The sequence below is a fragment of the Manduca sexta genome, chromosome 15 (assembly GCF_014839805.1).
Source record: "Manduca sexta isolate Smith_Timp_Sample1 chromosome 15, JHU_Msex_v1.0, whole genome shotgun sequence".
Taxonomy (NCBI): domain Eukaryota; kingdom Metazoa; phylum Arthropoda; class Insecta; order Lepidoptera; family Sphingidae; genus Manduca; species Manduca sexta.
Genome location: NC_051129.1, coordinates 10,522,482 through 10,547,718, shown reverse-complemented (window position 1 = coordinate 10,547,718; position 25,237 = coordinate 10,522,482). Strand labels below are relative to the sequence as shown.

At 34.2% G+C, this 25,237-nt stretch overlaps 1 protein-coding gene across 1 annotated transcript; it reads right to left on the bottom strand.

Moving 5' to 3' along the window:
- Nucleotides 1-4,523: 4,523 nt before the first annotated feature.
- On the bottom strand, nucleotides 4,524-20,193 carry LOC115446731 (opsin-3-like). Its single transcript, XM_030173504.2, has 8 exons — nucleotides 19,958-20,193; nucleotides 19,656-19,847; nucleotides 15,169-15,384; nucleotides 13,518-13,648; nucleotides 11,758-11,897; nucleotides 6,337-6,530; nucleotides 5,872-5,973; nucleotides 4,524-5,543 (listed from the first exon to the last, which is right to left on the bottom strand). Exons 1-8 carry the CDS (start codon nucleotides 20,017-20,019, stop codon nucleotides 5,426-5,428), a joined length of 1,155 nt encoding a protein of 384 aa, XP_030029364.1. The 5' UTR covers nucleotides 20,020-20,193; the 3' UTR covers nucleotides 4,524-5,425.
- Nucleotides 20,194-25,237: the final 5,044 nt, after the last annotated feature.

Sequence of the window (25,237 nt, the reverse complement as noted above, 5' to 3'; positions counted from 1 at the left end):
TATATATATTGTATGTGAATATGTAATACATTTGATAAACACTGGTATAATAAGAAGGTCAAGTACTAATGATTTAATTCTTTTGCATCATTAGACCGTTTAATGAGCTAGTAGGTTAATTGATTGTACTTTTAAATGACACATTCTATGAACACCTACAATATCGTCGTATATTAATACCTGTGACTTTCTGGAGAATATATCATGAGTTCTTCGTACTAGCGTTCTCCCATCGAGGACTACACAAAATATATTTCTACAAGAATGAATTTCTACTTATCAGTTAACATTAGGAATGGAGGAGTAGTGTGATACGCAAGGTAAGTAAACCGCAAACTATTTTAGAAGGTTCGAAAAATAACCTAAATACTTTCGAATATTTATGCATAAGATGTATCGTGTAAGTGGCCTTCATAAGTTTATGTGTTTATCGCTAGTCAAAACTTTACTAAGCTTTTTCACGTAGGCTATGATTTGGCTGTCAGGCATTGCCTAGGTCCATGAGTGACTGACTACTTACTATCAGCTCGATCCTTTGGAAGCTGCAATAGAATTTTAACAAAGGAGTGGTTTGTTCGTCTCGTCATTCAATAGTTTAAACAAAAAAGAAAAGGCCCTATTTAGTATGTACCAAATATCAAATAATGATTATAATTTATTGTCCTGCTGCCTGGGCATATGCGCCTCTACTACTGAGAGGGATTAGGCTTAAGTCCACCACGCTGGTCTAGTGGGGATTGGTAGACTTCATACACCCTTAAAATGTCTATAGAGAACTTCTCAGGTATGCAGGTTTCCTCACGATGTTTTTCTTCATCGTTAAAGCAAACGATAATTCTCAATGAATACACACATCATTTTAGAAAAGTCAGAGGTGTGTGCCTTGGGTTTTGAACCTGCGGCCATTCGTCTCTGCAGTCCGATCCACAAACAATCGCGTTTGGTGATAGTAATGCCTGCAAGATAAAAGGATTGCAGTGAGTTGTACTCGTGTAACATTGCTATTGAATAAATGTTTTATTATTAATTAGCGACTTGCATACTTTAGGTTGCAAAAGCGGCGATAGCCTAGTTGGGTGTGGAACGGACTGCCAAGACGAATGTCCGCAGGTTCAAATCCCAAGGGCACACACCTCTGACTTTTCTAAAATCATGTGTGTATTCTTTGTGAATTTATCGTTCGCTTTAAGGTAAAGGAAAACATCGTGAGGAAACCTGCACATCTAAGTAGTTCTGTATAGGATTTTCGAAGGTGTGTGAAGTCTATCAATCCGCACTAGGCCAGCGTGGTGGACCATGGCCTAATCCCTCTCAGTAGTAGAGGAGGCCCGTGCTCAGCAGTGGGCGACTATATAATACAGGGCTGATATTATTATTATTATACTTTAGGTTTATCTCGTACCGTATCATAAGTTTTCCTTTCTTCAATAATTATATCTACGAATGAAAGGCTAATTGACTTAAGCGACATTTTTCCCCGACACTAAGTTTCATATATAAGTATTTAAAATCAGCAGTTTCTTCTATTTTCTTTAACCTAGTTAAAAATTTACGAAAAAATGTCGCGTAAATCAATTAGCCTTTCAGCCGTCGATGTATATAGAGACCCGCTTAAAAAAACATACAGCTGGCTTAAACACCGCCGTTCTACGGAGTCTGCAGTTGCTGACCACTGAAGAAGGCTCCAATCTTATCTGTAACCAGACAAGCCACAAATCCTTGCCCAAGAACAACGATTTCTAACTAGGCTGATACGCGAGGTTATTGAAATTAACAGACACCCGAATTTCAGTAGAGAAGATGGTTGGAAGCTTGCACAAGCCTGGGATCCTGCTCTACGTTTAATTAAATCGGAATCCTAAAGACGGTTGCCAGATTTCAAGACACTGTGAGCTCATTCTGCGTAGATCGGACTGTCAACAGCTAAATATAAAAAAAATATATAATAGTAAAATGTAGGTAAATATTGTAAGTTTGACTTTTCGCATGACCACAATCTCAGCCCACCCCGTGACCACGATGGCTGCAGTCTTCGAAACGTCGGGAGAAAATGATAACATAAAAAACCGCGATAAAATCCGTAAAACAGTTATATTTCAATGTTCTTACTTTATTTTTATTTTAGCGAAACATTAGCTGATCATTGTAATATTAAAGCCGAACCTTTGCTTTAATTCTACATGAGACAAATTTCGTTAAATCATCGTTAGACACAGGAACGTAATAAACATTACTGAGAAACAAACAGCAACATACTTAAGCCCTCGTATGTGGTCTTTCGTAGACATGTACAAAATAGTTTCAAATTATCAAGCGAGTGTCTCCCAAGTCGCAGCACTCAAGAGGCGCGCATAATAATACAACTGTATTACGCGCTACTTCATATCTTGTGTCGCTTCAGTGTATTTGAGGAATTCATAACGTCTACTACGGTCGTATGTCAAACAAAGTATCTCAGTACAGAGCGAGATGTATTTATGTAGCAGGCCGCGCTTGGGGCTTACACACAAGTTACGGCACCTAATGAGTTTGGAGTTCCCGTTTCGAACAACAAGAAGATTACAAAGCAACTTTTTGTTCGTGAAATTTTGATGTGTGGCAGACGTTTTGAGAGTTTTACGTAATGTTCACGATAATTAGCGCACGTTTCTCACTTGGCTTAGGTATTTTAGACGGCGCTTAGTTATTATAGTGACGTCAATCAAGTATCAATTTGTTTTACAGGCCTAATTATAACTTTGACGAAGGGCTAACACGCGTTTGGGATATTGTAAAGAAACCGCAGTATTAAAATGGATTACTTTATGAGCTTAACTTTGTAAGGTAGCTACTTATTCGTGCTGTGGATATTATTTTTAAATGATAAAAAATAATAGTAGGCTTCGGCTGTTGATAAATTACTTGCAATAGCTGTAATTTTTTTGGCGCTCTAATACACATAATGTAGGTACTTTTGTTTTTGCTAAAATTTACCAATGATTCTGTTCTCGCTTTATCTTTGTTGTAACTCATCGTTAAGGCTCTACACAAAACCGGTGGGCTAACTAACTATATTATTTAAAATAATTTCTGCAATGTGTTAATTTTACATTGGTTGTTTAATTTTTTTATAATGTGGATATTGTCTTTATAATAAACATTCTACTAAAATTACCATTTACTAGAACCGTTTTAATTTGCAACAAACATAATTCACACTCAATTTTATAAGGAATATTTTAGTGTCTAACATTCGCGTACACATAAGGTATTAATATCATATTTAAATAATTTGTTCCTAAAATGATTGAAAATGACTTACGCATAATAGTTGGTAATACAATATAGATTCCTACACGCATATTGTAATGAAGGATGTTTAACGCGTTGTGTGTTCTAATGTGTTTACACTGAAATCCATTATTAGATTCAAATCTATGCGGGTGGTTTAATTAATAACCTAATCAAAGGGAAGAAAATACGTATTAATCTGAGAATAGCCATTCTCGCATGTATAACTTATAAACAATTTGTATTTTCCAACAAACGGCAAATTAATGTACCTAAAAATTATGGTATATTTATGTCGTCTACCTGAAATACGACAAATCTAAGTAATGCACCACGATGTAAATAAATGTATGGATATAGTGTTAATTAAAAAAAAGGATAATTGGTAATCGTCAGCTACAAAATTTTTCAGTTACTGTTATTCAACATTACGTAAAGTAATCATTACATAAAGTAATTTAATCCTAAAACATTTAATCCCTGATTACCATAACCCATTAAAACCACGAATGCACGAGCATACTTCAAAATAATTAATTTCGTCTCTATTCCGACAAAATGTCGCCTGAAACATCCGTAATCGGTTCATACGTTTGAGCAAGCATCCGTTTAATCTGATCTGTGCGGATTACTTTGGCCGCAGTCGTACTTTTCCGGCGATATTCGTTGGTTTTGTTATTTACGTCATCCGATTGTTAACTAAAATTAGATGTCATAAAATATCTATTTTGTAAGTACCTTCAGTGTTCATTACTGCGCGATCGGACCCTATAAAGCGGCTTCTAGTAAGCTTCTTTACTGCGTGCCTCATTAGCCTGCTAGCGTTTTATTTTTTATGTAAATATAGCGTCCCGCTTACAACAAATAGCTTAGATGTTACACTATTAAACTGGGGCGTAAGGTCTCATTAACCCGGGCGATGGTAAGAATAGAATCTAAATTAAATAGTAGGCATGTCCAAACTAGGCATTGGTAAAAGATAATATGTAATAAAAAAATAATGATATTGTGCGCGTATCAAGTAACGAAGTTTATGAAAGTTTAAATTACAAACGAAAAAAAAATATCTTTAGGTTCCATACGACTGTTCCTAAGCCTCGGCAGTATTGATGTTCGACCTACATTTGAATGGAATTTATATATTCTTTTCTATCACATTTTATAACTAAAAATGGAACAATAGGCAGAAGAAAAAGAGAATAGTAGGAACGTAGCAGCTGTATAATAGTTATAAATTAAATAATACACCATAGTTGTTGCAACATAATATTTATTTGCTCATAAATAAACAAAAATGCCAGTGTCGTCGGGATCAGTCGATTTTTTTTTGTTTTTTATTGCTTGATTAAAAAATTTAGTAGCATCATCAGAATCCGGTTAACACGCTCCATGTCATTCACGCTAAGAAATGTACAAAGTCCTTTATTTGGATCAATTACTAAAGAAAATCATCTCATTTAAGCCATCGGATTTATAATTGTTTTGTTAAATAATTTTGTTATAAAATAAATCACATTGTGACTTCGGTCCATCCACAAATTTTGAACGTTATCAATAGATTATTATCTATAGGTCAAATTTTGGACGAAGTAGGTCATTAAGGCAGCATTATTAGGTCAAGTTAACATAATAGTTCTGGAAACTCAAATACGAGTAAACAGCACACTACTTTTATTTAAATTTATTATCTTTTTTATACGAAAAACTCGCGTAGTGTATCCTAGATGGTCTCCTTCCTAAGTTTATTTAAAGGCATAAACAACGTAAACAATCCCTTTGCAAGTCCTTCGCGAAACATAAAAGGATTTCTTGAACGGCGCCCCGAGTTATTCTGTCTTTATCTTGTCTTGTTACACATAAAATGACGGATTTGTTTGATTCCTAATAACAATGTTTTTCGGTAACGGTAATATATAACGTTTTTGAAATATAAAGCTGATTATCGTGCGAGCATTTTAATTTCAACCTAACGCCGCGCGTTGGACAGAAGTTTAATTTTAAATCTCTGTTTAAGTAATCTCCGCATTAACAATGCCTTAGTAATGAAGATATTTAATAATAGCTATTTGAGAATTTTCTATGCTTAATGGAGTTTTAAATTATTGCTTAAGCTTTAACATGATTTTCCTCAGTAATTATGAATCAGTTTGTCTGTCTAGGCCTCCGCGGCTGGTGGTTGAGAACCAGCGGTGGCGACGCTGGTGGTGGTAGATACCGCGTCAGGGTCTTGCTCGCGGACGCCCATCCATGGCAGACGCTTCTGCAACTCCGCCCTAATGGTACAGAAAATATTAATATTTGGAATGTGGGGCTCGGGAATATATCACTATCTATGAAAGGTGTCTTGTTATTGTTGTCGATCTTTATGGAAAGGTGGCGGCTGTGAGGAGAAAGGGTTGGACCTTCTTCAATCAATATTTCAAAGTTGCTAGTAAATATTGGAATACTATTTATAACCATGTTTAATTAGTTATAGTTTCTTCGTATTTTGTCTGCTGTGATATAGTTTATTTTGGTAAATTTCCATTGGAGCAATGAATCTATTATTTAATCTGGGTAATATATTTTTTAAAACTACTTAATTATTATTTAGACACCTACCTGTATCTCGGATGGTTGATGGCGTACACCCATGGGTCTATGCACGAGACTACTTTACAGCACACGGCTGGGATCATCGTTGCTATCGGAGTTAGTAGGGTCCTGAAATCAACCGTAATCACGTTGATAGATTCTTCTGAATTATATACTATACTAGCTTTTGCTTGTAGTTTCGCCTACCTAAATGACACTTTCCCAAAATTAAAAGAGGCCTAGATGTATAGGCGGGTTGTGTGGAATTCGTCAAAATATATTCGACGGTTTATTGGTTTACTTCTGAGAAACATTCTAACTTTGGCATTTACAATATCAGCAGGAAGATAGATTATTATCCACATCAATGATATTTTGTAATAAATCCTTGATCCAAATTAATGAAATATATTCTAAATATCAATAAATCTATCATACCAAAAAAAAAAAAAATCTAGTTCTAAATTTAAATATCCGTTTCCTTCGACCCACCTGTCGCCAAATGCGCCTGTCATGGTGACGAAAGCGTAAGGAGTCCACGCACAGATGAACAGGAAGAAAATAGTGAACGCCACTTTAGCTATCCTGATCTCTACGCTGCGGCTGTTGTCTTCCTTGTTTGATGCTAATGATTTCACGTTCATCTTCTTGGCTTGTTCTTGTAGCATGCGTTCATGGAGGCGGACCTGTGAGTTTGTAAATGTTACATTTATATCTTGATAAAAGTCTTGGGTTTATGATTATGCTTAATAATAATTGAATTCTATTTGTATAATCAAAAAAACAAAAAATCGACATAAAAGAAACAAAGTACAAGATATGGTTATACAATGGAAGGTATTATCGCTAAAAGCGATTTCTTCCAGACGATCTTTGGATGGACAGAAAATAATGAAAAATATATGGCGTTGTATAATGAAGAGATAGAATATGAAAAAAAAAAAACGACGCTTATACCTAATTATTTTATATAAAAAAATACATTATACAATACGTCGGTATTGTTTACTAAAAACAAAAATACATGTGGCTATAATAGATAGTTGTGTTACAATGTGTATGAATTTTTGTTTGCTAAAATGGTTCTATTTTCAATTTTGGAAGATTTATTGTAATATAATTAGCAGACATTATCAACGAAGAACTTTTGTTCTTTGCAGATATTGAATTATTTAATTTTGTATTATAAGTTTTAAAATGATTAATTGAGGTATTGTCCGTGATTGTCCGAAAAGTCAAAGCTACAATATTTACATACATTTTACAATTATACAATTTTAATTTTGTTTAGCTCAAATTATAATAGAAAATTCGGAAAAATAGTTTTATTTCAATGTCTAACATTCGCGTAAACATAAGAAATCATTGATTGATTCCTTGTTAGCGTCCGAATCCGATCCGAATAGCCGGCGGGCAGAAAAGAAATTCAACCACAACGATTTAGTCATCTTCAGTTGAGAATAATGGACAACATTGTTACCCAATTCCTATTAACAATCTTTAAAACGCTTACGAATAAATAAGTTTCTATACTTATTTAATCTCCTTGTCGATAGAATATTATCTTGTTCAATATTAACCTACTTTAGTGGTATTAATGAGTCTTTGCTCAACTAGGTGTTAACGTAAAACAATGCGGACGGTGGAAGTTTTCGCGTTACAGGACACATGTATTATTGAACACTCCGCTAACTTCGCAAGTTCACACGTCAATTGCACTTATGAGACCCTCTAGTGTAGAACGGCTTAAACACATTCTCGTGTAGTATAATAGATATTTTATATTTTCTGCTTTTGACAGTAGCCTTATTTAAGTGAAATGTTGTTTGTATTTCCGTGCTATTAGTGCTGGTAAAATGAAATAACATTCGTTTTTTAAGTCATTACAGTTTTTACAGCCCTTATTGAAGTAGTAGAGCTTGTCTTGTTTTGATTGGTGATTGAGATTTTCGAATAGCAAAAACCGCATTCTCCTCCTAATTTTTTTTCCTTAAAGACTGACTTCTATGATTCTATAATAATTGTAGGTTTTTATGTGGTGAAGACCCCATATTACAAGGTGACCCGTTCACTCTACGGACTAGAACCCACTATGTTATAAAAATTCTTTAAAATAATCCTTTTTTAATGTTATATCAGTTTGTATTTTTAAATCACCTCTAACTCGGTCAAACCTATAGCTTTATTAATTAGTGTAGACTGAAAAACATTAGCATTACAATAACATGTCTCAAAATTCAACTGCAAGCAGCGGCTACATTCTCGTTGGTATATTTATACAATATATCTTACTGCTGCAGTATTTCCAGGCGGATTATCTCCCTATAGTTCGGATCCGTGACGGTAAATCTCTTAGAAAATACTAAAGACAGCTACTGTTTCGTTTTGCAACGTTAAAGCCGAGTTTCCTTTACCAAAATCTAACAGCACACAGCAAATAGGTATAAAAATACAATCATTTCATTTAATACACCCCTTTTTAAAAATATATGGTAGTAGGAAGCCTAACTTTAAATATATGTTGTAGTTTAAATAAATTATCATACTTAAACATTTGTGGGCTTTTCGAGATAGTGCAATTTTGATGCTCATTTTATCCGCGTATCCGCAATTTCTCTCAGTGGAGTTACACGAACAGCTTCTACTCGTGTTAAAAGGGTTTTAGAGCACTAACGCTCTCAAAGAGTACGGTGCAACGGTCATTTGACTACGGTAAGGAGTTGTATGTGGTAGCTCTTAAAGCCAGCAAGAACGGTTAGCCATTGCTGCTTTTGAGGATAACGTTACCAACGGTTGCTAGTGGAAGCAACAAAAATCAATAATTATCTGATTGCGACGTGCAAGTGTCTATGAGTTTTCAAAATAAGTTTCATAATTTATATTATTAGTAGGCGTTGTTCGCGGCTTCATCTCCATGAAAAAGCTTTCCCGTTACAAAAGTCCCTAAAACACTGTTCATAGCACTACCTGTAAAATAACTGCATCATCTATTTAAAAATCTGATTAAGAAATTCCGTTATTTCCCATGCGAACAGTTTACCGAGATAAAAAGCAGCCTGTGTGGTAGTCCAGGACATAATTTACTTCTAACAAACATTCAAAATTCTACACAAACTTTCACATAATAATAGAACTTATACCTTCATCCGAATTGTATAAGATCAAAAACGCCTTTGATTATCGATAGGTATAGTGGTACAACACCCAACATTAGATAAATCAATGTTACATTATCAATATATGTTATGTATAGCTACTGTGCTTTGTGTAGTTGTGAAGCGGTTAATACAGTACCTGAAAGGGGCGGCCACCCCCTGCTTTTATAACATTCCGTACATCGAGAATTTGTGCATTCACTCAACACAAATAACGAAGGTTTTTGAACGGAAACTTCTGATTTTCCTCGCTTAACTTGATTCACGGAAAAATTTTCCTTGTATTGAAACGCTTTGGAAGTTTCATTCAAATTCTAAAGAAGTCAAATGTAATAGTGGAAGTTTGTTAAGTGGGTTTAAACAATAATTACTTTTAATACCGTTCCGAAGCGACTTCAATGTAGGTAAACTTGTTTTGTAAGTTGTCTACATTCATTAATCACGAGATAATTAATTGAAAACCCAATACGCCAGTGAAAAGATGTTTAAAAGTAATTTGAGGCTTGGTTTTATTGCAGTAAAAAACAAAAGCGAAATTAATCAGTGTTAAATTTACAATTTCGGCCAGGGCAAAACGTGGCCGTCCAATTTTGGGTTAAGGAAAAAGGGAAAAACGTCTCACCAATCAGAGTTTTAATTATCGCCCCCGTTAAATCGCCTTCGTGAGGCGTCGCCGATTTCACTCTGAGAAAAAACATTAATTTGGTCCGGATACTATTTCCTTTATCCGTCTGTATCTGTTGCTTCCAAATATTTTGATTTCCTATACATTAATAAACAAACCCGGATAGGGTCCTACATAAATTATTCCATTTTCATAAATTGCGTGACTAAGAATGTAGTCCAAAAATAAATTAGTATACTATGATTAGTATTGGCCAAATTTAACCGCTGAATATTTGATTAACAGAGGTTATTCGTGTATACAGGCGTCATGGTACGTTATACATACCCACTGGAAATACTAATAATCACCTAAATATTAAAACAGCAGAACCCGGCGTTTATGTATATCAAACGAATCTTAAATATCTTAGCATTGTATGCCATTAAGGACAAGATACATCAAGAGTCTTAATTACAGAGTGTTTAGACTTAAATTCGTTTGCCTCATTTGACGCATAGTTTTTAAGTAGTCTCTTGTTCTTTGAAGGGTCTAAATTGGATTGAAACTGTGCATTAACACAGAGTTAAACATGTGACTACAAACTTGTATTAATTATCTTGTATTTTGTTGACCGCGCTTTATTAACGTAGTCAAATATGGAGAGTTGTTAAATTACACTTACGTGTACTGCCTATTGTATAATGTTAAATGAATCTTAAAACAAAATTGTGTAACGAAAATACGATAAATACCGAGTCAAATTAATGAGTTAAGAACTACTAATCCCCGTTGAAAGGTGTAGGAGGGAGGCTAACAAGTAGATTATCCGGAAAACTGTTTCTTAACGTCGAAGAACTTTAACGTTGGCTGTTAATTTAATAAAGCCGCGGAACAAGTTGTGGTGTTAAATTAATACGTTTACTATGAGTGTGCGTATAAATTTGTTCTTTAACTTTAATGAGTTCATTTTATAATCAACGAAGAAAAGATTTATGTTTCATAAATCAATCCACATTCTTCATTTACACTTTAATGAAGAACGCTATTGACACTCCAGTCAATATTTCGGAACATTTAATTTATATAATCAACAAACGATGTCACGAATACAAAACTGAGAATATTAATATTTGTTTATGACGTCAGTTTCTATTTGTTGCTTGCCTCTGGCTGACTGTTCCTATTTCACGATACAGATGGGACACGTTTAGCATAATATAGGGAAGAAACCGGCGTATAAAATGCAAAAATTAAGCGCTGGAACTCAAGCCTGTAGGAAACTAAAAAGTCAATGACTCCACGTTTGAACGAATTTTATCAAAGGGGACAATATTTTCTTCCCCTTGGGTCGTTTTGTTAAAAATCGTTCGTTTTTGAAGTCTGGCTTTGGTGGGTTACTTATTGGTAAACAGTGAAGTGGATGACAGAATTAATCACCATTGTTGAAAGTAGAAATTTCTAGAAGTATTGCAAGGGAATTTTATGGCAGTGGCCCTATGTAAGATCAGTATTATAATTAAGATACGTCTTATGTATAAAAAATCGTATTATAACACGACAGTATGATATATTAGAACTGATTGAAATACAGTTTTCTAGATTTCCTTAGTAAATATAATTGAATATTGTATGACGTAGAACTATTAAGGTAATAATCAACACCTCTGTGGGCAATAAGGTCAGTCCCGAACGAATTAAATAGGACGGAACCGACCCTTTCACTTCCACGAACAATTGCCAAACGGAAAATACTCCGTCACAAGGCGGCATGCGGAAGGAAATTATTCAATTGTAACATTATTGTTCGAATTTTGGACTGGACATTCTTAGCGTTTTATTTTGATTTAATTTACATAGCAATGTTGTGTAAGATAGAGATTGATTGGTAAGAAAGTGTTTTACTAATATATGGACTATGAAGGTAAATTATTGCGATGACTATTTTTATAAATACAATTTGCAATGGTCTATTGGTAGAATTGATAAATAACATGGTACCAAAGGTCTTTAGAGTTTTTCTATTTTCGCATTCTATATTCACTGGAATTCTAAGAGTTGTTAACTGTGAGGACGTGTGGGACTATATAAGTTTTAAGTTAAATCGTTCGAACATTAGTACATCTAGTATTGTACGATAATATCTGTACTTACAGCACCGAATAGTTGAGAGTAGAAGTAACAGATGAGCGCCATCGGTATGCAGTAGCTCCACACGAAGATGCACGCGACAAATACCTTCGTATCCTGGTCCTCCGTGAAATAGTCGAACGAGCACGTCGTCAGGAAGCCCTCTGATAAACAATATAAATAAACATAGTACTATCATCATAATTTTCGGCCTTTGGAAGTCCACTGCGTTACGGTCGTCTTTAAAAAAATCACATAATCTATCATCACTTAGAATTTATACAGTAAATAATCTATATGGAAGAATAACTCAACCAAAGAAATATTAAAACTGATTTCAAATAACTATACCTATGATATTTCTTATAATTACTTGCAATTGAGAATTCTTAATAAAGATTTAAACTGTTAAGCCATTATGTTTACATATAGTTATTTCCCACCCAAAATATATTGTAGTCCTATCGTCGCATGTTCTAAAAATATAATTTGCCGAAGGAACATAGCGGTAGGGAACGAAAACACTACCCTGAAGCCCCTAATTGCCACTCTCCCGCTATTGTAGTGGAGCTCTCATCTCATTAACCAGATGTTATTTATAGAACACAATTTATTGAAATAAAGACGTACAATTGCACGAAATGTCTAAATAAATCATCCATGTATTGTGGAGATGGGAAACGTTTTGCACTCGCAGCTGGACGCATAATTGTCTGATTAAGTGCATCATTTGTGACACAAATTGTTTGCATCCGTTGTAAACAGGAGATTACCCCCATTGTCTTCGCTAGTGGACGTAATGCGACGTAATTTGGATATGTTCAGCGACTTAATTGGGTTATTCACCGTGATTGTTAATTAAAAGGTAATTATCATGTAATTTGTGAGATTTTACGTGCATATTTCGGTACTTAGTAACACGTCTGCTTCCAGTGAGATACGCAGTGTACTAGACACTGGAAAGTTTGCGTGCTAGGCTTATGCTGCCGTAATAAAATTTTTCATAAGATTTTTTATTACTAGGTGCGTTTCGGAAACTTTCGAATATTAATTTAAGTAACATGATTAAGTCGAAACACTCTAACACTTGCCCTTGCCTACTCCAAATCCTTGTCCCAAGGCCTTGAGGTGCAAATATCACATAACAAGTTACATGAAGTGATCGACTTACATGTTTGATAGCCTATGTTGTAAAAAAGTAATTATAAATAGGTTGGTAGCTTTTGTGGCAAAACAAGCAATTCTGTTTTGTTGCGAGTTTACCGTATAAAGCAATTACCTCTAAATTGATATATACGTCGATGAGAGAAATCTTGTCCACGAAGCTATTAACAGCTTCATAAAGCCGATATCATACGATATGAGAAATTGCTCTGTGTTCAATAAATATGTACGAACTCATTACGCGTGTATTACGTTCGTGCTATGTCATTAACTAAGTGGTGTATAGTTATTTAAGGTACTTAAGAGCAAATTTTTATATCCGGCATCGACTAAATTCATATCTAGAGTAGATTGATTTGTTAATATAGTAACAACTTGCTATGCTAATGTGGAAATCCATTTATATGTTATGGCAGCGGGAGACTAAAAGAGTTTTATGTGAAAAGAATCATCTCGTCTCGTTATAATTTAAAATGTTAAATCAGATGTTTAATTTGGGACATATTAGCTCAAACCACCTCAAACGTAAAAGCCTCTCTATATTTCTGATGATCAGAAGACCTTGGTAATCATCGCGAACATTTGATTAAGTCTGTATCACTAGTTAAAAAGCATCTTACCGGGAACAAATCTCCCCCATATCCTGAACGCCGGCAGGATAGTGAACGGCAACGCCCAGAACCAGGTGAAGGCGATCAGCAGACCCGCTTGTACTGTGTTTATTCTTCCATCAAGTGGCGACGAAATTGTTCTATAAACAATTTATTTGTAAGAGCACCGATGATAATATTGATTGGACATTCCCAGAAAATGATGACGTAACAAAGGTCATATAGAAAGCACGATATATTTTGCCTGGGTAAATATATGTCGCCTCAACCCCATCCGCCCTGAGATAAAGACGATGTCTGGAGAAAGCATTATAAGAGGGATGTTCACCGTAATCGAATTTATGAGTACCTACTTCATATTTGACATTTAATTTTTTTAAAAAATTGATTCAATTAAAATCGTCCCTTACGTCCAAAATGTCCATTTAATTTACTAAGTAAGAATTAACATTTTCCTCTCGTGAAAAATATTATGATGTCATGCTCAACGTAGAGTTTACGAATGAATATTTAATCTTTTACAATCATATTTTCGATATTTATTTACATTTTTTGTTGATTACGTGTAATATTTATCGCATACAGTTAAACTAGCTATATCGAGTTATTAATACATTTGTTTTATTTTATATGTAAGTTATTTCCTTTATATGTAAGTTGTGTAAAGTAAAGATTTATGTATCTATACCTATTTATATATATATATATATAAAAAAAATCCTATTGTTCTCAACATCAATACAAATTTAAATTTAAATTAAATGGAACTATCCCACAGCTCAATTGAGAACTAAAGGCGGCTATTTGATTGTCTTCGATGTTGAAATTTGAATATTAAACTTTAACAATAACACAATTTCAACTACTCAGAAATAAGTAATTTAGTACGAGCGGAGTGCTGTTAAAAGTTGAAAACATCTCAAGACGTCTTAGTTGAGAACCAAGATCGATCTGAAAAGAACCGACACTTGCGTTACATACATAAATAGTAACGAGCGCTATGTGAGTTAGTACTACATGCGTTAGGGCAAACTCGATTCGTTTTAGGATCATTAGTGAGTAGAACATAAAATTTATAAGTACTTAGTACTTGAACAAACTTTAAAAAATATTTAAGCGAAGGGTTCTAATCTTGTTTTTAATAACTATATTCTGTGGACTGAAAGGATTTTTAGATTCTAAGTACAAATGAAACTGTTAAAATAAAAATGTTTGCGTTGTAGAATAAATTCATGTCGGTATTTATTATAGATACCTCAGCATGTGGGTGGAAAACATTTGTATTTCTATGTTAGATAAAATAGTGAAAGGAGTCGAATATGCCTGTACTCCATAGGTTTTATTGTAACAATGTCGGATCCACGAGCGACGACCTGAGATATGAATATTAACTCCGTCTAGTCTTCTGTCTGTAATTATAGTGATAATATACATTTTGTCCTTTCCATTTTGTGTAATGGAATTAATAAAATTGTACTTAATATAAACATTAAAAATAATATCATTCATATCAACTTTCACTTTTATTATTTCAAGACTACACTTACATTTTATAATTTTATAATAGTTTTCTGTATTGTTTTTTTATTAACTAAACATTTAAGTGTATCAAAAACTCTTTATAAAGTAATAATTTGAATCGATATTTAATCATACTTACTTGTATCGATCAAAAGCAATGACAGCATTAGTGATGGCCCCTCCAATTCCAGAGAGAGAGCCGAGTACCGCGTACACATCGCAGCCGAGCTGGTACCCCACGAGACGCTGGTAGAACGAATTCATGATTAGCAGCGGCATCTCCAGCATCATCATCAGATCGAACACCGCTAAGTTTATCACGAACATGTTGCTCGCGCTGCGCAGGGATTTTGAACTGAAAAGACAGGGGCACAAGGTCAATGTTACGTAGACGTGATAGTTTCAGGTGTGGCTAGGTAATCAAGAGACTTCATGTCATTACACTGATCAGAAACTATTCATAGGCTGCGTCAGTTACTTGTTGCTTTGCTGTAAATTAAATAGAAGATAGATTGAAGTGTTAGTAAATTTATGAAAGATTTTGTTGCTCTTACAATCTTATTAAATATAAACCAAAAATTGCTTGAGATTAAGAAAGTATAAACAAGAATAATTTTACCTAAGTATTACCGGTTTTTCTTTAAAAAGAAAACAATAACGAAGTAATTTGAAAGTAATCAAGTGCGCTTTTAAAATTTATAAAAGAAACTCATTCAGCGTTTTTCTTTCTTTGGGCATGGCATTGTTTCCTGTCCTGGCAGTGATGCTAGGCGAGTAGGGACCATTCCTGCATTAAGCAGGGATACCCAGAAATCAAACGCATTTTTAAGCTATCGTCAATGACTCGTGTTTAAAATCAGCAACAAAGGCAATTTTTTTAAAAAAATAAGCTGATTAAATTGGTAAATAAAATTTGTAGTTCGATTTTACAAAAAACCTTTTGTTACTGCAAAATAAGCTTTAAGCACCATTAATAAGGAGAGCAGTGAGTGGTTTACTTTATTTTCATCTCTCGGGGTCACGGCAGTAAAAAGGTCAAGAAACCTCCTTCAACTTAAGCACATTTCCTTCGCGCCGGTCCTCGTATGTCATGGGATATAAGTACTTAGTTCTACGCGACAACTCACGTATATTACGAAAGTGGATGTATTTTCACAATGAGACTGAACTGACACTTCGACGAAATTCTTATAGTACGTGAGTATTTACTTGTAATTATCTTGCGAATACTCGACGCTGTTTGAAGAAATGTAGCTTGTTTTTTGTGATTTGGAATTTTATTTGAGTTTCAGTTTTCTTCCAATCTACTTTATTTTTCTAATTTTATATCAGTATAAATATATAATTAAACACACTCTGTCAAAAAGTACATCCTTAAGTACTTATGTAACTGTTACTTTTAGGAAATTATATAAAATCTGATGGAAATGATGGCTACGTTGAAATCAATGTTCGGGGTTATAAAATACAAAGATAATAAAAAACATAAACTACTGCGTAGTACATTGATTTAAGAGGTACATAAAATGCAACTTGTGCACCCATGGTCCGCCCGCCTTGAGTCCCCCCCGATCAACTCACGTATGCTCTAATCAAAATCCTCACATAAGTTCATGGGCCGAATTGGGGTTTGAAACAAGGAACTCACTGATTCTTTGATTAATAGAAGCAAGTGGAACAATGATTTAAAGTAAATAAACATTGGTATTTGTTTAATTTTAGCACTGAATATTTATTCACATTATCCGGTTACTAAATACTTATCACAAGTTACGTGTTATTATAAGTATTCTTCCCAAAAGTGTATACATAATTCCATGTATTTGTATCCTTAGATTCATAAGAAATATTACGTAAGTTCATACTTCCAAACAACTTCGTCCCCATTTCCCCTTGCTTATTTCAGTCGATGCCAAGAACTACTACATATTAAAATATAAATCTTATGAGGATAGCACTTGCTTAGAATTATATATGAGTCTAATGCCATTTGACCTTCGTAAGTTGAAGTGAAAAGGGGAATCCTATTAATTATTTGAAATTATCCCAATAATTTTCATTTAATGGGCAGATGGAGAGATAAAGGTCGCGAAGTCGTTTAATAAAGGCGACTTGAAATTGCAATTGGTTAAAGAAGTCGTAATGAGTTTTGTCCCGGCAGTGGCGTTGACGGTAATTTCAATAAATTGTCTATGGTTAGCTCGAGTTTAACATTGCCTTGTGTCCGACATGGCTTTTCACTTTAATATCATATGACAGAAATAAATTTCGGTAACCGTGGACGAATTAGATGCTTCCTGTTCCATATTGTTATTTTAATAAATATCTTATAAATCAAATTTTAAAATACCAATTGAATTCATATGGAACAAACGAGTATATAGTTCCAAGATACTATTTCACTGGCAAACCTATCGAGAGCGCGAATATTTAGTTCTACAATTATTTGTAAAGCTCGTACACAAACATTAAGCATCCTTTGATAAACTTACAAAAGAACCTTTTAAAACTGTCCACACCGCAATATACTTTTGTTTGAAAGCGAAGTTCTATTCTTTAATTCAGACGGAATTGTACCATGGTTTGTATATACCGTGTAAATTTAACATCTGACGAAACATTTTCTAAATTGTAAAGTTCCATTGTACTCCGCGAGGGATGGTATTCGCGCCGTGCGAATGATAAGTGCGGTATAAAATTCCACATTCGAACGCGAACAACTTGCAACAATTTCATACAATCAATGCCTAACACATGTTCCAGTTCTTGACTTCACATTTTTATTTCTTAATAGTTTACTCTAGTTGACACTGTTGAAGTTTTATGCTATCCTGGTACATATGCAATCAATTCGTGTGTTTTTATCTAAAGTTTGGGAAGAATAAACTACGTACACGTGGGTATTTTTTTCGATATCCGATTTTATTGAAATAAATCCTATATTTTGTTCTCAATTTCTGTGTCCATTTGTGAAATTTAGATGAGAGTCCGTTCAGTAGTTTCGGAGATTGGTGCTAACAAACAAACAGACAGAAAATAATTCTAAAAAATTTCATTTGTGTTCTATTACTCTACTTTGGTCAGCGTCTTAATTTTTATCAATTTTTTTTACAGATACCCCAGGTTTTACTATTTTATTATATTATGTAGGTATAGTGTGTATCGTAAATTTGTATAGGTATAGTGATTATTTATTATGACGACAAACATAATATTGGTTTTGGCCCATTCATGCTGTTGAGTCATAGGTAACTGCATCTCGGAATTATTATGAAATATAAAGTATACAAATAATGTTTGCAAAGAGAATAAAGAGTTTTGATGGATTAGAATAGATCTTTTTTTTCTTATAAAATGACTTTATATTAATGCTTAGATGAGGTAATTTTGATTGAAAAGTAAGTAACATGTAAGTTAAGATTGACCCGTGATTTGTTTAAATATTCAAAAGGACCACTTACATAGCCGTAAATAAACCCCTGAACATGATGGATCGTAACGCGGATATAATTTTGAAATACATAACAACTAGCGTCGTGAGTCCTCGTGACACAGATAGCGCGGACAAAACGAAGAATATAAATAAAATTTTCCACAAAAACGCAGTTGGTGAACATCGAAAACGTTTTCCGTGCGGCGGGGCGCGCTTGCTGGGAGGCGCCTCGCCCGCCAACCGCCCGCCGGCCGCCCGCGCCGAGCGGTTTACAACTTTGCGCCTGACACCCGCTCCAGAATCCCGACGTGGATGTACGAAGGATTTTTTTGTTACCAACATCATTTAAGTTTGATTCAGCGGCCGCGATTTCAATGCACTCGTAAGGAAATGAGAGAGCGGTGAATAGCTACGTCAGAGTGCTCATCTTGACGATTATTTTTTGTTTTTATCATAAAAACGATTTACTCGGTTAGCATTGCTGAGAAATTATAATAATGAACTTAAAGATCTTGTGTGTAAGTTAAGTATACTCATCTGCTTTGAGTTAAATTGAACATATTTGAACGTGGTCGGTCGTTTGATTGAAACTTCTGACGACAATGACAAAGGGATATTAATTAGGCCACGTCCAATTCTAATTTAAAATACTGGGCCATTCAAAGAGTAAAGTCACAAATTACCCGGTGTGAACTGAGCGATACATTTTCAATTTGAAACTCCATATATCAAACGTGGCACGGTATGTATTCTTATTACACATTTAATTGCATGTCGCAAATGGGTTACGGTCTGATCAAATTGTAAGTTTAAGTTAATTTCCAACTTGTTTGTCACGTTGAGAGTTTCAGCGCTCGACGGCGCTGAGGCCTCGTCCCATCTCGGTACGTTTAGAAACTTAATTAAATCACCGACAAGTGACGGCAGTCAAGAGCACTCGATCCGATCGTCAAATTGTTCCACGTTATTAACTTCGGCGTAGTAAAATATACGCTCCCATTTTTAAAGAGCAAAACACTTAATGTATCTGGAATTAGTTTATTAAAATGCTAATATCATCCACTTAGGTGTCTTGCAACTTAGTGCCTAATTATAGCTGATTTGAGATGAGAATGAAATTATAATAATATTTAAAAAGTAGGTAAGGAAAAAATATTTGACGGGACCAATAACTTTAGTAAAAATGAACTCACGTGCTAAATATCCAAATGACAATTCCATTGCCGGTGAGCGACGTGACCATGAGCATGGTGTAGATCAGCGCTAGGACATAATGCCAGTACTTGCTGACCGCGGGGAAGTTTCGCCAGTGGTCGTGGACCAAGTCTTGATGTTCTTCTGGAATGTTCCAACCCAGCATGTGCTCCGCGACATCCTTTGATATCCTGTGGCGAAAATCACATGGGTTTTATTTGAAATGGCTTAACGGGATTAGATGTATTTATATAAATATTATGTCGTGGTAATATATGTGCCGTGTCGACTAATAACTTACATCTTCAGCGGGTAGGCCATCGGTCCGATCTCGTAAAGTTCCTGCGTGAAATTGGTCGCCATTTTGTGCGTGTGTTGTTAACAAAATGGCCGACGGAGGTAAATTCATGTACTTGCTACAGCTTCATTAATTTACAAGTTGTTACAAATCGTGATGTAAAAAAACAAAATGATGTTTTATGACGAAGTGAGTAGTCCGACTTCAAGTCGCTTCTCACTTGTGATGGACGTTGCGTGGCCGAACACTTTTATATCGTTCCAAATAGTGCGTGCCGGTTAATTCCTTAATTCAATAAAATAGTAAAGCTTCTTACTTATTTGGTCAAGCGTGAATCAAAGTAATGCCATAAGTTCTCAATCTGTACACATCGAATTATATTATGTGCATAAATCTATAAAACATTATAATCAAAATTATTTCAAATAGATAGATATTTTTAATTATAACACAGAAAATATTAGCTCAACTCATTCTTGCACAAGGTAAATAAAAAAAAACTTAAAAATAAATATAAACACCGTTAAAAAAACTAAATTAAATATAAATTATTTTCACAAGTCCAATTAAAATACGTTTAAACGTCCTGTGAATCATGCAACAGCCATCTTATTTCATAGACAAGGAGCTTGTAAGTCGTCGGCTCGTCACAGGAATCCTTACGTCATGGTCCAACGTGCTCGGAATTCGCCCTATTACGACCACTCGGTTAATCGACCCGAGAATGACCCCGACAAAAATGTAAGACTGCAAACGATATGATTTATTGTCTACGTGCTCAATACACCGAATATTAAAGATTATTAACGTGTAAAAGTAATCATTGAAGTATTACACGTGTTTATGAAAAGAACTGAAATAAACTGTCTGCAAATAATGGAGACTGTGAAGTTAAATTTATATACTTTGGACGGGCGGAATAAGAGTTGTAATTGCACTCAATGGAAACAGGACTGCATTCATGTTTATCATAATCATATTTTTCGTTTAACATGTCCCCGTCGAACAATAAGCGGCTGTCCTCGCCAGTCGTGACCCGATGCTGTTTGACCCCGCTCTGCGCTCAGACGCTCTGTCTCTTGACCCACGTTCTATTACGTGTCCAAACCAATCGTTTCGTTTAACCATTATTGTTGCTTGAATAATGTAGCTAGTTTTTGTCTAGCTTTGCACTTCATTGGTGTAAGAATGTTTCAGTGATATACTGAATAAAGGTATTTAATGAATTAATGTGGCTATTGGAATTGTCTTGACATAAATGACAGCTATACTTTTATTTATTAGGATACACGTTACGCTGTAATTTTCTTAATTTTTATCGTTTTATTAAAAGAGTGTTGAATTATAATAGTAAAACTGGGTCTAAAAGTAAACGTAGATGAGTAAGACATTTTCTGAAATCTTTAGTTTTATGAGAGAGTTTAAATCGGAACATATTAATTATAATTTATCATGTCCAAATCCCAAAGGCGTAGGGAGCAACTATACATTACAAAACTAATACTAAAATTCTTTTGAACTAAGTATACTAAATATTTGTTGTAAAGGTGACGAAAAATTACTCAAGATTAATAAATGAAAAATAATTATTGTATGTTGGTCTAAATAGACCAACCTACAATATACGTGTTTCTCAGGGAGTTCTCTTAAATAAGAAAACTCTCTCAGAAACACTTACTGCCATCTGGACAAATTGCACTAAGATCTGCGAATCATAGTCGAGGTAGTTATGAAAATCTTAAGTTTTAATAACATAAAAACTCATTATAATATTTAGTTAGATAAATTTCGCAACCTTTAGATAACTTTGGAGCGGGATGTATTTGATAAATAATATTTATTCAAACTTCGAAAGCTTTTAAACAAATAACATCGAAGTTGTTCGAAACACCTGCCCGTGCTGCCGAATTAATTTCGCTTTGATTTGATCTTCACGTTTCATTTTAAATTTCGAATGACGACAGAAATAAAATTCTGAATATTCTAGTAGACTAGATATATTTATAGTTCTTTATGCGCGAATTCTTAGAATTGTTAAAAATACTTTGGGCTTGATTTACAAGTTTCGTGTAAATTTTTTTTTCAGTTATCATATTAGACAGCTCATTTCGGCAGTACTTATATTATTACCATTTATTTGAGAGCATAGATTAGTATGACTTTTGTATTTGTTTAGTTTATACATTTATGCGACGAGTAGTTTTAAACTGAAGTCGTGAAGCAAGCCCTTAATCTATGATTCAAAATTCTTTACAGTTAAAATATGAATAGTTGTATCTAAGTATATTTAAAGTAAATGATCCAATTTAAGTATTGACTGCGTATATATCTATGGTATCTTCAAAAATACATTTTTTTTACGTAAAAGTCAGTAAATATACAAAGTGTAGAAGGACGCAGCAAAACGCATATTGCTGAAAGTTTTGTGTTCAATTAACAGTTTTTACCGCGGCTGTTTCATTATTCTATGCCTTTGAGTAGTTACATTTTGATGAACATGTAATAAATTACGTATGAGTTTTAAACGAATGAAATATATATATTTATATATACAATAAAGGCACTGTGTACATCTTAGTGGGTCGGCTCGCCCCATATGTTGTCGACCCATAGAATCCAAAACCAATTATGTACACAGCTTGGCACACGATATATGAGCGACATGAATTTATGAAATGGAGGTCGCATGCTGAGATATATTTACGGCCAGCTTGTGTGATCCCGAGCATGATCCGTTTAATCACGGACAAGAATATTGTCTCGTAAAATGATCATCTTGTTCATATCCGACGGCATTGTTACTCGTAATGAATGTATTTAAAGAAACATAGGGATCTATGTATACGATGGCTTTGTTCTTTTGTTTAATGTCAATAGTCGCCGTGTCTCGTTTTTCAAATGTAGGGCTGGAGACCTATATATTGCGAAAGCGTATATAACATGTACTTCAGTAGTTATATTTTCATATCTGGATTAATACTAGATTACTTCACATAATATATACGGATAACATCAGTGTTTTTATCGCAGCGAAAATAACGAGGAATTTTAATAAAATTTTCTACCTATAAACAGAAACTCAAACCCATACCAGCATTATTTTAATGTATATTCAATTTGCTGAAATCATTCCTATAGCATTATATAATAGTGCAACGAAATTGAAAATGTTACTAACAGCTATTGTAAATGACTGTAAAGCGTATTGTAAGTGCAACAGGGAGTGCACTCAATCGATTCGTCTAGCACTGTTAGCATTTTGAATACTTCCGCGATGCGTACGGATCTGTTAAACAAAGGGACAATCCCTTTGGAGTTTTAATACAAAGGTATAAACGGAGGGGTACCAAGGTAGTCAGTAATAACGACGTGGTGTGGTAAATCATTCTCTCGTGAAAGCCACGATCCATTTACAAATTGCTCTGAGATCGTTCAATGAAAGCCCGCCAGAAATTGTGGGGCTGTATAAATTTGAATAAATGGTTCGAGACGTGAGCTGCAGCGCTACTTTACACACTCATTCTGCATTTTTCTTTAGCCTCAGTGAGACTTCACATGTCCGTGAATAGATGCGTTCGTTTGTTGCAAAAGAAAAATACTGTGCGTCGTTCTATATATTATTTTAAGATTATAAGTGTTGTTTTAAACATTTCTCAAACAAAATAAACGAATGATATTTTAACGTAAACTTCGTTGTTCTTTCTTTTGTTATCATAACCTTCTGAGTTGCTACACCGAGTTGGATTAGAATATAATTTTATTGGATCTTGAAATGATATCTATCAGCGTAATGAAAATAAACTGTGATGTTTTTATGTCTACTCGTAGTGGCGGGTGCGCCACTCGGCTATTGTAGCTTGGCTGTCATGCACAAACACAGACTCATTTTATATGTAAACAGTATTACCTACTCTATATTTTTCCTCGTACGCTATTAAACTTGGAGTGGTTCTATTTGTATATTTATTTTTATCGAAGAACTGTTATGAAATGTTTATCGTTTCAGTAGTTTCATCTTTAGTAGTAATCTAATAATAACGTTTTGGATGTCATTTATAAGCAGATTAAAAAATCATGACTTTTTCTAATGACAAAAAAAATACGGTCGAATTTAGAACTTGCTCCATTTTTGAAGTCGGCTAAGAACCTTCATTAAATACATGTGCCTCCAGTATTGCAAATGGATATATATCCCATATTCCACTCTTGACGATAAATAACTACAAAGGCCAAGTTGTTAGTTTTTAGAACCGGTGTAACAAATAGTATTAACAAGGATTTCGTAGGAATCAGCCAGCATCTTAGAATTCTACAAGCCTCACTCAAACTTATAATGACATTTAGATATCCCCGTCATCGGGGTCACGAGAGGGCGCGGGTGTAGAGTCCGACGACGCTTCAGAGATCACCGCCACAATATAACATGTGCAAAAGGATGGAAGAGAAAACAACTAAAATTATTTGACTTGACACACATAACGAATAAGGACAATCTAATTATAGTAAATTCATACCTTTATTAATACGTAAAAAAATCTTTATACTTTTGATGCACATTGCGCGCTCCAAGGAGTGTGAGATTTGGCATTAGTTCATATAAAGAAGGAGTACACAAATATATAATGTATGTATAATATATTCCATCTAGCCGATGACTAGTAAACTATAGTATATTACTCAAACTATAAGTATATTACTCAAATGCTTATTTTATTTATACATATTAAAATAGGTCAAAACAAAAACCTAAATAAGGGATGAACAAAATTACAATTTACTGCCCTCTAGAGTAATAAAGTATAAAATAATGCAAGGAGAGGAATATTTATTTTCTAGTTTATCCGATCATGATAATGAGATGGCGAGCAATAGATTGGAGCTTAGTGGAACAGGCAACGTGAAGTAATAAGAAGATCTTAAGTTTTTGTACAAACTAGTAAGAAATATTTTACAAATAACGATATTTACATCAATATATATGTACTACGTACTAGATCTGGTGTTTCGTACACTAATTTTGTTCGACTCAAGTGTACTGCAATCCGTACACCTGACTTTAGTATGATTTCATCATTGACAGCGTGTGGTTATATACGGAGTGACGCTCATATATAAGAACTCGAGTGTAAGTGCAAACATGAATGTGAATAAAAAATATTAGTCAAATAAGTAAAATTATTTGTTGTTCAAGTGGATAAATAGGTTATAACAGTGACGTTTTGGTTGCCATTTTAATTCAGATTTGGAACAAATAGTTTATATGGACGTTCGTGTCTATAAAAT

Coding starts and splice junctions, on each gene's coding strand:
- LOC115446731 (XM_030173504.2), bottom strand. CDS start 20,019: ATGGCGACCAATTTCACGCAGGAACTTTACGAGATCGGACCGATGGCC. Junction 6,531..11,757: donor ACTCTCAACTATTCGGTGCT/GTAAGTACAGAT, acceptor ACAAACTCACAG/GTCCGCCTCCATGAACGCAT. Junction 5,974..6,336: donor ACAGGCGCATTTGGCGACAG/GTGGGTCGAAGG, acceptor GGTTGATTTCAG/GACCCTACTAACTCCGATAG.